This window comes from Sphaerodactylus townsendi, linkage group LG05, assembly GCF_021028975.2.
Source record: "Sphaerodactylus townsendi isolate TG3544 linkage group LG05, MPM_Stown_v2.3, whole genome shotgun sequence".
Lineage (NCBI taxonomy): Eukaryota > Metazoa > Chordata > Lepidosauria > Squamata > Sphaerodactylidae > Sphaerodactylus > Sphaerodactylus townsendi.
This window is the reverse complement of record NC_059429.1, coordinates 127080813-127096052: the sequence shown is the minus strand read 5'-3', so window position 1 is coordinate 127096052 and position 15240 is coordinate 127080813. Positions and strand designations below refer to the sequence as shown.

Here is a 15240-nt window from a genome sequence, read left to right as displayed (position 1 = left end):
GCCCCGTGCGTGACGTCCCCTGATATGCGACAGGACCTCCCGCCGCTCTCTTGGTCTTCCCTTCCGCCGAGGGCTTTCTCGTCGCGCTGGAATGACGTAATCTTTCCTTTCCGGCCTGAGCTGGTAGCGTGTGAGGAGGTGAGGCGAGGCCTGGGCTGACTTGGGGGGCTTTTTTGGCTTCGTTATGGGGATAGGGGGAAAATTTAAAGTGGGGGAGAGACTGGCGGTGAAGGGGTCCTACCTGTGTCGCTCTTGAACCGTTCGAGGAGATGTCGAAAGTATATTTTTTCGCGCGAGGGGTTGAGCGAGATTCCTTAAAAGTGCTGCTCCCTGTGCAGCATGCGCACAAATGTCTCTTTCTTCACCTCGTCTCGCTTGGCAGGGGCATCTTCTTAACTCTCTAATTTCTTCTTGAAGAAAATCTGGAGTCATGCTCCCCTCCTTTTTAATTGCACCACAACCAGCTGAAAGTCCCCTTTTTGCAAAAAAAATTTTTTTAAAATATGTGACTGAAGAGGCTTCTATGCGTTTGTTTTATTGGAAATCTCCTTGAGGATGCTTTAGGCAACTCAAAGGTGGAAAGGGGTATAGCATATCCATCAAAACTCATGTTCGTGTTGGCTAGATGGAGTGAAAGGTCTTTCTAGTTGAAGATATTCTAATCTCTTAGAGTTAATTTGGTGTTAACTGTAGGGTAGCCTTGGCTACGAGGAATTTCATAAGACATCCAAATGTCATTATCCTAAACAGGGGCCTTATCCTAAAACTTCTCCATGGTAAACATGTTTGAGAATTGTATTTGCTGGTCTTTAAGTTGGCACCTGATCCAATTTTTTTGGCATATAAATTAATCTCAGTGATTTCTCCATGGAGATTTCTATGATTGTAGCATGGCTAAAAGGACATGGGTATTATTGTAGCTTGTTCTTGTTAAAGGTATTACATGGATTGTGATTTGATTTGTCCAAGACCTAGCAAGCTGTACATATCAGTAGTACTCTGAGCTGGGGGGGAGATGGGCCGCATCTAAACCAAGTGCTCAACAGTATCACAATGTATCTCATCTACATTTTATACAGTTGAGATTGGCTACAACTGAATAACAAGACCCTCACTTGATCTGAGCTTGTGTTAATATTTCATCCTCCCTGTCACAGTTGTAGGGGGTTTTAATATTTTGGTGTTGGGCTTTCTGCTCTTTGTTAACTGAACCATGGTTGGCATAGATATGAGACATCATATGGTTGGCATAGATATGAGACATCAAGTTTCCCTTTCAGGAAGCATTTCGTTATTTCCACAACTTTCCTTTCCCTTCGAAATAAATTGCGCAGAAGACAATGGGGCATGCTTATTGATAATTATCTCAAGATTGCCAAACATGAGTCTTTTCTGTGGTTTTATAAAAAATCAATCTTATTTGTAGATTCTTCTCTCGTAGCTGGGAATTCAGACAACAATAACTCTCAGAACTTGGTTAAATTAATAAACAGTGTGTCATTTTAACTGGGCATGTGACCATGATGAGAACCTGCTAGACCAGGGGTAGGGAACCTGCGGCTCTCCAGATGTTCAGGAACTACAATTCCCATCAGCCCCTACCAGCATGGCCAATTGGCCATGCTGACAGAAACTGATAGAATTAGTTCCTGAATTTCTGGAAAACCCGTAGGTTCCCTACCCCTGTGCTAGACTATTTCCATAAGGATAATGTTCAGAGACTGCTGGAGATCTTCTCTATAGTTTCCAGTCACTCAGGAATGTGAGAGGCACTGACCTGTTGTCTTTTCTGTTTAGGAATTTCTTGTTGCCCCTCACTGTTAGCAAGATCTAGAAACTCACCATGCAGAACGACGCTGGGGAATTTGTGGATCTGTATGTGCCTCGTAAGTGGTAAGTATTTTTCTGCTCCTTTGGAATTGGTTGGCTCTCTCAATGAGGAAGAGAAGTTTACCTGTGTTTATTTTAAAGGTTTACGTCCTGTGTTGTTCCATATTATCAGGGCAGCTTACAAAAGTGATTTAAAATGCTGTCAAAAACAAAGCCTGTCAAGTTAAAACTGAGCCTAGCAGACTAAACCAAAGACTAAACCACACTGAGAAGCACACACCTGAAACAAAAATGTTCAGTGTGCCTTCTGGAAAGAAGGCAGGGAAGCTATCCACAAGAAGAAGAAGAATTTGGATTTATATCCTCCCTTTCTCTCCCGTAGGAGACTCAAAGGGGCTTACAATCTCCTTGCCCTTCCCCCCTCACAACAAACACCCTGTGAGGTAGGTGGGGCTGAGAGAGCTCCGAGAAACTGTGACTAGCCCAAGGTCACCCAGCTGGCGTGTGTGGGAGTGCACAGGCTAATCTGAATTCCCCAGATAAGCCTCCACAGCTCAGGCGGCAGAGCGGAGAATCAAACCCGGTTCCTCCAGATTAGATACACGAGCTCTTAACTTCTACGCCACTGCTGCTTTATGTACAAGGATGTACATAAAGAAGCACCAGGTTGAATTTAGGCCAGTAACAAATAGGCAGCCTGGGATGTCATTCCAAAATCTTAAGTCATATGTGCACAATACCCCAAAGCAAAGAAGAAGAGTTTGGATGTAGACCCTTCTTTTCTCACAGCATCTTTCAAACTCCTTTGCTTCCTCTCTCTACAACAGACCCCTTGTGAGATGGGGGGGGGGGGACTGATCAAGTCTGAACAAACTCTGACTAGCCCAAGGTCACCCAGCAGGCTTCATATGGAGGAATGGGGAACCAAACCAGTTCTCCAGATTAGAGTGCACTGCTCGTAATCACTTCTCCATGCTGATTCACACTGGCTGAAATGGGAGGCCACTGCATTCTGTAGTAAAGTTAGCTTCTCAGTTGTTTTCAGGGGGAGCCCTATATAAAGCATTTAACAGCATTTAAGAAGAAGAAGAGTTTGGATTTATATCCCCCTTTCTCTCCTGCAAGGAGACTCAAAGGGGCTTATAATCTCCTTGCCCTTCCCCCCCTCACAACAAACACCCTGTGAGGTAGGTGGGGCTGAGAGAGCTCCGAGAAGCTGTGACTAGCCCAAGGTCACCCAGCTGGTGTGTGTGGGAGTGCGCAGGCTAATCTGAATTCCCCAGATAAGCCTCCACAGCTCAGGTGGCAGAGCTGGGAATCAAACCTGGTTCCTCCAGATTAGATACATGAGCTCTTAACCTCCTACGCCACTGTAGCCTCAACTCAGGGATATGGCAACCTGGGTCAGTAAAGTAAAAAAGCGAGGACTTTTGACATAAGCTGCATACAGAGGGTTTTTTTTAAGCAACTTTGGATTTTAGAAAGTTTGTTTAATGTATAAGAAAAGAAACCTTTGCTTTGTGCTGATCTTGTATAACTTGCCAGAACAACTTAGTATTGCTCAAGATCCCTGGATCAAATGTCTGTATAACTAGTGATTGTGTAAACTCAAGCAAGTCTCTGGGGAAGCAGCATATAAATTTATTGGATTCTTCCTGTGTGGGGCCTGTTTTATACATTGAAACATATATGGGCTAACTTAAATGGTATCAGGAGGAGGAAGAAAAAGGGGCTCCACCAAGCCATGTGTAAACCAAAAAAAGAAAGAAAGGAATTGAGCTAAGTCAAAGTAATTTTGAGCAAAATGTAGAGTACAAGAGTCTTGTGCCAAATAAGTAATCAGTGAGGACTATAACTATATCTCTATGGTTTTCATTTTTAAAAATAGGACTTTTCCATATTTACAACTTATTCAACACGGGTTATAACAACCGCATTAGTGAAAGTCCATTGGAGAGCACAAATCAACATAATAAGCAGAATGGTTATATGACAGGATTTGCTTGGACTACCTTGTCATTGGGAAAGAGGAGGTGGCTTGTTTCCATAGGCCCGACTTATTTATTCTTTTGGTGTTTCTTTTTCTCAGCTCTGCTAGCAACCGGATAATTGGTGCTAAGGACCATGCTTCAATCCAAATGAATATTTCAGAGGTAAGTAAACTGTCAGAATTCGTCGCGTGTGCCAATTAAAAGCAAGAAATATTTCAAATGTGTGTTTAGTCAAGCTTGTTACTTGCTGATTGCCCAGACTGAGCAGCAGATATGCTTGTGTGGCATCCTCTGAAGATGCCAGCCACAGATGCAGGTGAAACGTCAGGAGAAAATGCTACTTGAACACGGCCATATCATCTGGAAAACCCACAACATCCTAGAACAGGGGTAGGGAACCTGCGGCTCTCCAGATGTTCAGGAACTACAATTCCCATCAGCCCCTACCAGCATGGCCAATTGGCCATGCTGACAGAGGCTGATGGGAATTGTAGTTCCTGAATATCTGGAGAGCCGCAGGTTCCCTACCCCTGTCCTAGAATAAGACTGCCTTTCATTTTGTGCATATCATTCTGGCCCGTTTGGTGTGTGTGTTTCCCCATTCTCTAAAGATTGATTTTGTCTTGTTGTCTCCCATCGTTTCCCTTTGCTCTTTAATCAAGACTTCTGCTTCTTTGGATGTGTCATAGCTTGGTAAAAATGGGGTAAAAACAAATCCTGCTCAATACGTGGCACAAGGCAGGCTGTTGTCCTTGATTTCATCTCTCCAGTGAATCTGGGCAAAAACACTGTTCATTAAGCTAAACCCCGTTAATTTACTTCCTTATGAGGAGAGGCTGCAGCGTTTGGGACTCTTTAGTTTGGAAAGGAGACGTCTGTGGGGGGATATGATTGAAGTCTATAAAATTATGCATGGGGTAGAAAATGTTGACAGACAGAAATATTTTTCTCTCTTCCTCACAATACTAGAACCAGGGGGCATTCATCGAAAATGCTGGGGGAAAGAATTAGGACTAATAAAAGGAAACACTTCTTCACACAACGTGTGATTGGTATTTGGAATATACTGCCACAGGAGGTGGTGATGGCCACTAACCTGGATAGCTTTAAAAGGGGCTTGGACAGATTTATGGAGGAGAAGTCGATTTATGGCTACCAATCTTGATCCTCTTTGATCTGAGATTGCAAATGCCTTAACAGTCCAGGTGCTCGGGAGCAACAGCCGCAGAAGGCCATTGCTTTCACATCCTTCACGTGAGCTCCCAATGGCACCTGGTGGGCCACTGCGAGTAGCAGAAAGCTGGACTAGATGGACTCTGATATGATCCAGCTGGCTTGTTCTTATGTTCTTACTGTGATTCTAGCCAGGGCAGCAGCGGAGTGGCCAAGAAGCATTATCATGTCTGTGTTCTGTCTTTCCATATTTGTACCTATGATTACCCTCTTCCCATGGAATCTCCATTAACACGAGAAAGAAATGATGTTGTACACTTTTTACACACTGTGATGTGTAAACTTAACTCTAATTTCAGGTTGATAAGGTCACAGGCAGAGTCAACGGCCAATTCAAAACCTACGCAATTTGTGGAGCAATTCGTAGGATGGTAAGCATTTTTGTAAAAATCTAGAACTCTCAGTGCTTTTTCATCTCAGGGTGGCTTTCTTGTGTTCATCCTCTACAGTTGAGGGTGTTCTCATGACAAGAAGGCCTGAGTTTATGGGCCGCCCTGTTGGCCATATAATAATGGGAGCTCAGATGATGCTGCAAGAGAGAGGTGGGTGGGTGGGTTTAAACAGCCCTCTTGACATGTTTCTCTGGGTCTGTGATCCTGCACACTCTTTCTTGGGAATAGCTCCTGTATAATCAGTAAATATGCTTCCAACTTGAGTTTTAGTCCTGTGCCTTTAAGGCATGACATAAAAACGTAGAGTGGGAAGGGACCTCAGGGCCATCTTACCCAACCCCTGCACAGTGCAGGAAACTCCCAATTAACTTGCTCCTGTGCTCCCCAGCGACTCCTGCTCTATGCCTAGACGAAGGCAAAAAGCCTCCAGGATCCTTGGCCTGTCTGTCCTGTAGGAAGATTCCTTCCTAACCTCATAGTGGCCATCAGCATTCTCTTGGGAACGTAATAAAAGGCCAGTAAAGCCAAGCACTGATTTCTCTTTTCCTGCCCTAACGTATGAGGCTTTGTAGGATGTATAAGTAAGACAAAGAGGCAACTGGTGCAGAAATCAGACTTGGAAGAGGTCACAAAAAATAGACAATAAGTCTGTACCGAATGGATACAATCCAAGGTCAGTGGAGCTACAGAGATTGCAAAGTGCCTCTCCTCGGTATTGTTTCTCTGTCTTCCAAAAGACGTGGCTAATGGATTGCAAACACTGCAGGGGCATTCAGAAGTCCCTCTAATGTTTGTATTTGTGCAATAATTCCTGAAAATGGTCTCTGTACTTTCGCCGTGCACAGGAAACAACTGCCATGAAATGTTTCTCGTGGGAGAGGATGCAATAACTTGCAGTTACTGTTCAAGCAGAATGACTCATATTTTATTTACTTCATTTGTACCCTGCTGTTCTCTCCCTGGGGGACTTCAAGTAGCTTACACTGTTCCCCATTTTATCCTCACAGCTGCTTCGTGAGGTAGGTTAGACTGAGTGTGTGCAATTGGCCAGATGTCACCGCATGAGCTTCCTGGGCAGAATAGCTACGTGAATTCGGCTCTCCCAGATCCAAGTCTGACACTCTAAAGCAGGGGTGGGCAATTATTTTTTCCATGGGGCCGCATAAGAAACAGAAAATATTGTGGAGGGCCGGGCCAAAAGGCTGAACTCAATTCTGCATAATTAAATGAACTACCATATATTGTATTTTACATGCCAGACAAAGTTTGCCATTTCCTGCCTCGGAGTAGCAATCCTTGAATTTTCTTCTACGGGAAGGCCTTCCGCTTCTGCGTGCATAGATAGGCGTAATAAGGCTGGATTACTATCGGCTCGTTGGTCTAGGGCAGGGGTGGGCCAGTCAGGGTCATCCAGCGGGCCGGATGTGGCCCGCGGGCCGTATAATGCCCAGGTCTGCTCTAAAGACTACACCGCACTGGCTTTCACCCTGACTTGATATCATCACAAAACAGTTGTCTGAATTTCAGGGGACAACTGATGTGATAAGAGTTGCTTTCTGGTGTCCTCCCTTATCTAACTATTTGATAAAATTACTTTATAAAACTATCAATATTAGTCTCCATTGCAAAATACATCATTAAAACAATTTTAAAGAGAGTTTTAAAAAGGGGTTAAAATACATAGAAAACATAAAAATATTGATGGGAAGGAGGGATCATTGAGAGAATGCCGAACATAACCAAAAAAAATCTTCCCCTTCTGGCAGAAGAGGGCAACAGAAGGGCAGACAAATCACTCTGGGGAAAATATTCTAGGGCTTTGGTGCCATGACCAAGAAGGCCCTGCCCAGGTTGCCACCCATCCTAATCTTAGACGGTTGAGGTACCCAAAGCAGGGCCTTCAAAGATGCCTGTAATGGTCAAGCAGGTTCATAAGGGATTAAGCAGCTCTTGAGATATGTTGATCCCAAACCACAGGGCAATGGTTCCCAACCTGGGGCACGTGCAAGAGCATTTGGGGATACGTGAAAAAAATGATGTAATGAGTTTGCTAATATGGGCATACAATTTTAGGGAAGTGGGTTTCCAAGGGGCACATGAATGAAAAAAGGTTGGGAACCACTGACACGGGGTATTTATTTATGCTGCTAAATGGTGAGTGCTGGCATTTACTAACTTGGGATATGTCAGGACTGAATTGTATCAGAAAGCCACACAAAATCTTATCCAGAGTTGGGGCAGAGATTTGTTCCAGATTTAAATTGTAAACAAAGCCAAACAAAGTGGACACGAAGAATCTTCAAATATGTAAACAGTATTTACTCGGTGACCTCAACGCATTTCACGTCAGAACACATGAAAGAGAGGCTTGATCCCCTGAGGAAGCGTTCTGACAGAAAATGAATCGGGATCGTTGAATAAATCCTTTTACACCTTCGAAGATTCTTTGTGCCCCTTTGGTTTTGCTTTGTTTACGCCTTGGCTGGTGCCGCCCACCTGTGCAGTTGTTCAGACTTACGTTGACTGGCTTTGTGAGTCTGACGTAAGCTCTTGTGCAACCGATCCCTAAGGGCGGATCCTGCTGCTGTGTAAGGGCAGCCCTAATATGGCTTATGCACTCTTAAAGAGAAGCTACCTGTTGAGCCCAGCGATTCTGTGGCCTGATTACTGAGCTTATGTATGAGAAGCTAAAATCCTATCCCAGTGGTGGTGGGAGCTTAAGGAGAGAAAAAGTTCTACACACACCGTGGCCTTAACATTGGTGATGCCTCTGTGTATTCATGTGCCTATGCTCCACACCAGTGTTTGACAAAAGCATTTACGTGTAACTAAAGGAAACAATAAGAAGCTGGAGGATCCTAGGATGGGATCTGGGCTCAGGGCGGAGGGAAAGATGCCAGACTACTGGCAGTCCTCTTGAGCTGCATATTGCAACTCATTTTGGTCAGGAGTGGAGCAGCAGTGGCATAGTGGCTAAGAGCAGTGGCTAAGAGCAGGTGCACTCTGATCTAGAGGAACCGGGTTTGATTCCCAGCTCTGCCACTTGAGTTGTGAAGGCTTATCTGAGGAATTCAGATTAGCCTGTACACTCCCACACACGCCAGCTGGGTGACCTTGGGCTAGTCACAGCTTCTTGGAGCTCTCTCAGCCCCACCTACCTCACAGGGTGTTTGTTGTGAGAGGGGAAGGGCAAGGAGATTGTCAGCCCCTTTGAGTCTCCTACAGGAGAGAAAGGGGGGATATAAATCCAAAGTCTTTCTCTTCTTCCTGACAAGCGGCACATTCCAAAGTCCACCCAAGCTGTTGCATGCCCCCACGTATACTTTACGCTGCCATGTTTTGAGACAGTATTCTTTGCAGCTAATCTTTGTTTCTGTCCTTTAGGGGGAGTCTGACGACTGTATTCTGCGCCTGGCAAAGACTGATGGGATTGTTTCCAAGTAAGTGTGGGGGTATAAAATGGGGAGCAGTAGGTGGGCCGACTTCCTCTTTGCACTGGAACTTAACCTCTTTCTGTCTGAGGTGTGATTTGGGATGCCAGCCTCCAGGTGGAGCCTGGGGATTGACCAGAATGACAGTTTATCTCGACTACAGCAGTGGCGTAGGAGGTTAAGAGCTCGTGTATCTAATCTGGAGGAACTGGGTTTGATTCCCAGCTCTGCTGCCTGAGCTGTGGAGGCTTATCTGGGGAATTCAGATTAGCCTGTGCACTCCCACACATGCCAGCTGGGTGACCTTGGGCTAGTCACAGCTTCTCGGAGCTCTCTCAGTCCCACCCACCTCACAGGGTGTTTGTTGTGAGGGGGGAAGGGCAAGGAGATTGTAAGCCCCTTTGAGTCTCCTGCAGGAGAGAAAGGGGGGATATAAATCCAAACTCTACAGAGATCAGTTTCCCTGAAGAAAATATAGTGCTTTGGAAGGGGACTCTATGGCCTTGTACCCCACTGAGGTCCACGTCCTCTCCATTGCCAAAATTTCAAGCATTTCCCAGCCTGGATCTGACAGTCCTCTTGTCCCCCTCCATCTTCCATTGGTGGCCAGGGGACGCGGTAATCCTAAGTGTGGTGCAGCTCTGTAATCTAGTCCCATTTGTGATTAACCGCTTCCTTTGAGAAGCTCAGAGAGCTGTATGTAGTTCCGTCTTCCCTTCTCCATTTTTTCCTCGCCATTCCCCAGTAAGGTAAGTTGAGTTGAATGAATTAGACCAGCCCAAGATGACTGCAAGCATCTCATGGTAGCATGGCAAATCGGAACCTGCTCTCTCATATCCCAGTCGAGTGCTCTTAACCGTTGCAACAAGCTGTTATACAAGGTCTTTGTGTTCCTTTATCAAACTTTTGCGTTATTGGAAAGTTACGAGTCTGTGATAACTTCTGAAAGCCAGAGCGATGTGGTGATTAAAATGTTGGATTAGGTTCTAGGAGACCTTGGTTGAATCTTCAGAGCTAAACTATACCTTATGGTTTTTTGGCATGTCCCTGGACTTTACTTGCTGTTTCAGGTGTGGGAAATGTCATTTTAAAAATCAACTGGAGCACAGTTCTGATATTAGAAGGACAGGCTCCTACCTGCCCCTCTGCTCCCTTTTCCTCAAGAGGAAGCTATTTTTATAACTTTTGAGGTGCCTGCATGCAGCGTGCTCTGTGCATATCTCCAAAGTTATTCAGATAACTCCCTGCTGGAGCTGTTTCTGTTCCAGAAAGTGGAGCAGAGGGGAAGGCAGGTGGGGCTGCAGGAAAAAGAATTGACAACTGATTTGACCCTCACTCTCTTATGGAAGCTTTCTGGGTGACCCCAGGTCAGTCCCTTGTTTTTCCGCCAAAGGGTATTTGGGAGAACAGCTTTTTAGGAGACTTTGTGTCCCCGTTGGGGAGCAAAACCTGGTATAAACCTCTAAATAAATTAAATTTCCCTCTTTTTCTCCAGGAACTTCTAACTGAAAAAGCACCATGATGTGGAACTTCTTGTAAAATAAACCTGTTTGGAAAAACGTTTAATGTTCAGTGTCTGGTTTCAATTTGGAAAATGCAAAATGTAGGTCTTTTAATTTTGCTGAATTACCACCTGCAGTTCAAGGCCTGCCTCAGATCAGAGCTAACTTGACTTGCTGAATGTATTAACGTTTGCATAGGAAAAAAATAAAAATGATCCAGGTTTAGGCTAGAACAGTGTTGGCGAACCTTTTCGAGGCCGAGTGCCCAACTGCAACCCAAAACCCACTTATTTATCACAAAGTGTCAACACACCAATTTAACCTGAATACTGAGGTTTTAGAAAAAAAACAGTTGGCTCAGAGGCGTGCGCTACATCCAGAAAAAAAAAAAAAAAAAAAAAAACAAAAAAAAAAAAAAAAAAAAAAAAAAAAAAAAAAAAAAAAAAAAAAAAAAAAAAAAAAAAAAAAAAAAAAAAAAAAAAAAAAAAAAAAAAAAAAAAAAAAGAAAAAAAGAAAAAAAGAAAAAAAAAAAAAAGAAAAGAAATAAAGAAAAAAAAAAAAAAAAAAAGAAAAAAAAACAAAAAAAAAAACAAACAGAAAAAAAAAAAGAAAGAAGAAAAAAAAAAAAAAAAAAAAAAAGAAAAAAAAAGAAAGAAAAAAAAAAAAAAAACAACAAAGCAAAAAAAGAAGAAAAAAAAAAAGGAAGAAAAAAAAAAAAAAAAAAAAAAAAAAAAAAAAAGCTTGGTGGTAGTTGGTGGCTTTCGCTTGAAGCAACCGCAGCAACCTTCTTCTCGGGAACGGGGTGAATGACGCACTCTAGGGAGGGTTTACTCAGAAGCAAGCCCCATTGCCAGCAACCGAGCTTAATCCCAGGTAAAGGGTCGCGCTTTAGTTCTTCGCATGAAAATCAGTGGGGTTTAACAGTGCTTAACAGGGTTACCTACACTGCTTCCCCAAAACTAGGTCTTAGGTTTAATGCTAATAATCGAGGCCAGCGGCCCAGGCCAGCCTAGATGTGTGTGGGAGGGTGGGGGCTTAATTCTGTTTGGCGCTGCGTTCACAGAGAGGGTTTGAGTGCCCACCTCTGGCACCCGTACTATAGGTCTCTCACCGCCCACCACTGGGCTAGAAGGTCACATTGTTGCATTCAGCTGAAAGTGTCCCATAGTTACTTTGGCCACTAAATTGTTAATTTAATGTTAAACTTTACATTATTCCTTCCAGGAGAGAGTCATATATCAGCAGTTTTAGTGGCTGCATCTTGGGCCAGCAAAAGTCCAGTTTGTATACTCCTTTGCCAATTACATTTGATCCGCAGAGATCCTGGTTGGCTGTTCATAAAGATGTGATAGTAATTAATGTAACTCAGCCTGTAGTTTCTCGCCTTCTCCTTAGTTATAGGGACTAGATTGCCTACCTGAGGGTTCCCCTGTATTAAGTAGCTGCAAGAAATCCATTGCTAGAGGTGACATATTTGAAACATTTATTAACCAACTTTCTGGCTTACACTGTACATCAAACAAAATGCATTAAAAAAAATTAAGATTGCCAGTAAATTAGAACCGCCGGTTCTGAATCAAACCAACTGCCTCATAAAGACCGAAAGCGAAGGGGCCGGGTGCACTTCCTTGAGGAGGGGGTTCCGTAATTGTGGAGGAAACCACCGAAAGGCCCTTCATCATATACCCACCAAACAAGGTTATTTGACTGATGGGGTAGTCAGAAGGGCTTCTCCATGTGATCTCAGTTCCTGGATAGGAACACAGCTTCTTCATTGTGTTACAAAATGCAAGATGCTGACATTTTTTTTTTGGTCAATATTGCAAAATGTGTAGGCCCAATTTACCGAATACTAAACAGCTTCTTCTCTTTGACCTGTAAGCTTATTAACTTGGCAGCAGGTAAAAAAAGTTTAGCCCTGGGTATCAGTGTAGCAGAGCCCAGAGGGAATGAGAACAGAGAACACTCAAGAGAGTGGAATGAGAAGATGTATGTTGACATTCCCTGGTTTCTGGCTACGATCTGCCATGTTGAACTTTTGACCTGACTTGCACAGCTGTTCTTACTTTTAGGTTTGAAAGAGGCTTGTTCCGCAACCTTTCAGCAACCAGGTTGGTTATTGCTGCAAATCTCTAGCAAAAGACAAAGAACAAGAGGAGATTGGATTTATACCCCTCCCCACACCACCATAAGGAGACTCAAAGGGGCTTACAAACTCCTTTCCCTTCCTGTTCCCACAACAGACATCTTGTGAGTTAGGTGGGGCTGAGAGAGCTCTGAAGAACTGTGACTAGCCCCCGATAACTCAGCAGATTTTACATGTAGGAGTGAGGAAACAAATCAAGTTCAAGATAACAAATCAAGATAAACAAATCAAGATAAAGAGTCTGCAGCCCTGGTGGAGGAGTGGGGAATCAAACCCAATTCTCTATAGTAGAGTCCACCTGCTCTTAACCGCTACGCAGTGGTGAAGCCACCAGGGGGCAGGGGGGTGCGCAACGCACTGGGTGCACCGATTCTGGTCAGTGCGGGGCATGGAAAAAATCCCCCTGCGGTGCCCCCCTGCCCCTCTCTTCGCGCTCTGTTAGCGCCTACATGCTTTCCTTCCACACTTATTTCTTTTGGAATGGAATGATCCCCTTAGTTAGAAGAAGCCAGGAACTCACTGCCTAGTGGTTTGCCTGTGGGAACTGTCACATTTCCCACTCAGGCTCCTGGGAAATGTAGTTCAAGAAGCCAGGCCTAGGAGTAATCTTAAAGGCTTCTTCAGCCTGCTCCTTTCCTAAAAGTAAGTGGGGTGGGCAAAAGCCAGAGGTGTAGTATAGATCGTTAATTCTGGCCTAGCTAACTTCCTCTGCCGCTATGCCATGAGGGTGGTCATAAACATTGATATATCTTTGGTGATACGTTTTTAGAATGTTTTCACCATAGTTGGTGAAACTGTGTTCTCAGTTTGCATCCAGGAGTGTTCTGGAGGCTTGGGATGGAGTAAAACAAGAACTCTTGAGTACTGGTTAAAAAGCAATCTTATGCTGTGGGAAATGCCAGTGATTTTTGCACTGCAGCAACTTGTAAGGATGTCATCTTTAATCTGAGAAGGGTGGAGGTTTAGGAGGAACCCAGATGCGCTTGTGGAAAAGGAGGGACCCACCAGGAACACCGGGTGTGATGTAGCTGCGACTGAGCATAACACAAGCCATCGATCACTTGAACATGACTAAGATGTCTAGAAGCAGAGAGATCTTTTTTCTGGGGTGCTGTGTGGTTTCCTGTTGCTGACGGGCAGTATTTTCGATTGCCTGACGTGTTCAGGGCTGCATCTTGTGGCTTGATGGCATCTTCAGAGGATCCTCTGAAGATGCCAGCCACAGATGCAGGCGAAACGTCAGGAGAGAATATTGCTAGAACATGGCCATACAGCCCAGAAACCACACAGCACCCCAGTGATTCTGGCCGTGAAAGCCTTCGAAAATACATCTTTTTTCTGTTCAGGAAATGGCTCGATAGCTAAGATTCAACAGCCAAAGCCCCAGCAAAGCTTGAGAAAAATACCGAGATAGCATCCCTCCTGCCTGGATATCAAGTTCTTGGCCTGGATTCACGAATCGTGACAAGTGTAACTAATGTATCTTTTATGCACATGTTTATTGATTCCTGGTGGTTTCCCACACTACTGTTCCTGGTGTTTTTCCAGACTGGTTTTCCTCCAAGTGGCTGGGTTATGATTTGTGATTGGTGTGCGTTTTTAATAACTTAAACGGTTTAAACAGATGTAAGACTTTCTTTGGAAAACAAATGTGGAATAATTAAAAAACTAAACAGTTTTAACTATAGCAATAAGCGTTAAAATATTATGCATTTTGCCACAGACCTTTTGGACACATAAATGAACACTTTTTTCAAGGTCATTATGTCCCCCAAATTGACAGTTTAGTCCGGGAACCCTTGTCTCACAATACTAGAACCAGGGGGCATCCATTGAAAATGCTGGGGGGAAGAATTAGGACTAATAAAAGGAAACACTTCTTCACGCAACGTGTGATTGGTGTTTGGAATATGCTGCCACAGGAGGTGGTGATGGCCACTCACCTGGATAGCTTTAAAAAGGGCTTGGACAGATTGATGGAGGAGAAGTCGATCTCTGGCTACCAATCTTGATCCTCCTCGATCTCAGATTGCAAATGCCTTAACAGTCCAGGTGCTCAGGAGCAACAGCTGCAGAAGGCCATTGCTTTCACAACATGCATGTGAGCTCCCAAAGGCATCTGGTGGGCCACTGCGAGCAGCAGCTGGACTAGATGGACTCTGGTCTGATCCAGCAGACTAGTTCTTATGTTCTTATGTCCATGAAACCTGTTTACCTCCAAACTGAGAATCTCAAACGCTAGCTTGGAGCCAACCAAACATATCCATTGATAGAGCACTTTTTTTTTTTACCTCGCTCCCGCTGAAAATGCCCTCAAGTCACATTTTAAGGAGCAAGAAAGCAGGTAAAAGTGAGAACTGAAGGTCTGCTATGGGAGGAGGCAATGAGCAAAAATCAACCACCCAACTGAGGTGAAATTGGAGCTTAAAAGGTGAAGGAAAGTTTGTGCTGTGAAGTGTGTTGAGAACATGCTGGGGGGAAAAGGGTTGTTGAGATTGGGAAGGCCAGACTTTGAATGTCATCTTTATTCAAGAAACAAAAGGTGTATATAGGTAATATATATTTCAACCCCACATTGGGAGCAGAGGTGGGATCCAGCAGGTTCTCACAGGTTCCCGAGAGTACATAAGAACATAAGAACAAGCCAGCTGGATCAGACCAGGGTCCATCTAGTCCAGCTCTCTGCTACTTCTCTGCAGTGGCCCACCAGGTGCT

The 15240-nt window shown here is 44.2% G+C and overlaps 1 protein-coding gene across 1 annotated transcript; it reads left to right on the top strand.

Annotated features, from left to right (window-relative positions):
• On the top strand, nucleotides 1-10436 carry RPS21 (ribosomal protein S21). Its single transcript, XM_048498696.1, has 6 exons — nucleotides 1-138; nucleotides 1798-1893; nucleotides 3920-3983; nucleotides 5354-5425; nucleotides 8831-8886; nucleotides 10373-10436. The coding sequence occupies exons 2-6, from the start codon at nucleotides 1844-1846 to the stop codon at nucleotides 10380-10382; spliced, it is 252 nt and encodes an 83-aa protein (XP_048354653.1). The 5' UTR covers nucleotides 1-138; nucleotides 1798-1843; the 3' UTR covers nucleotides 10383-10436.
• The last annotated feature ends 4804 nt before the right edge of the window (nucleotides 10437-15240 follow it).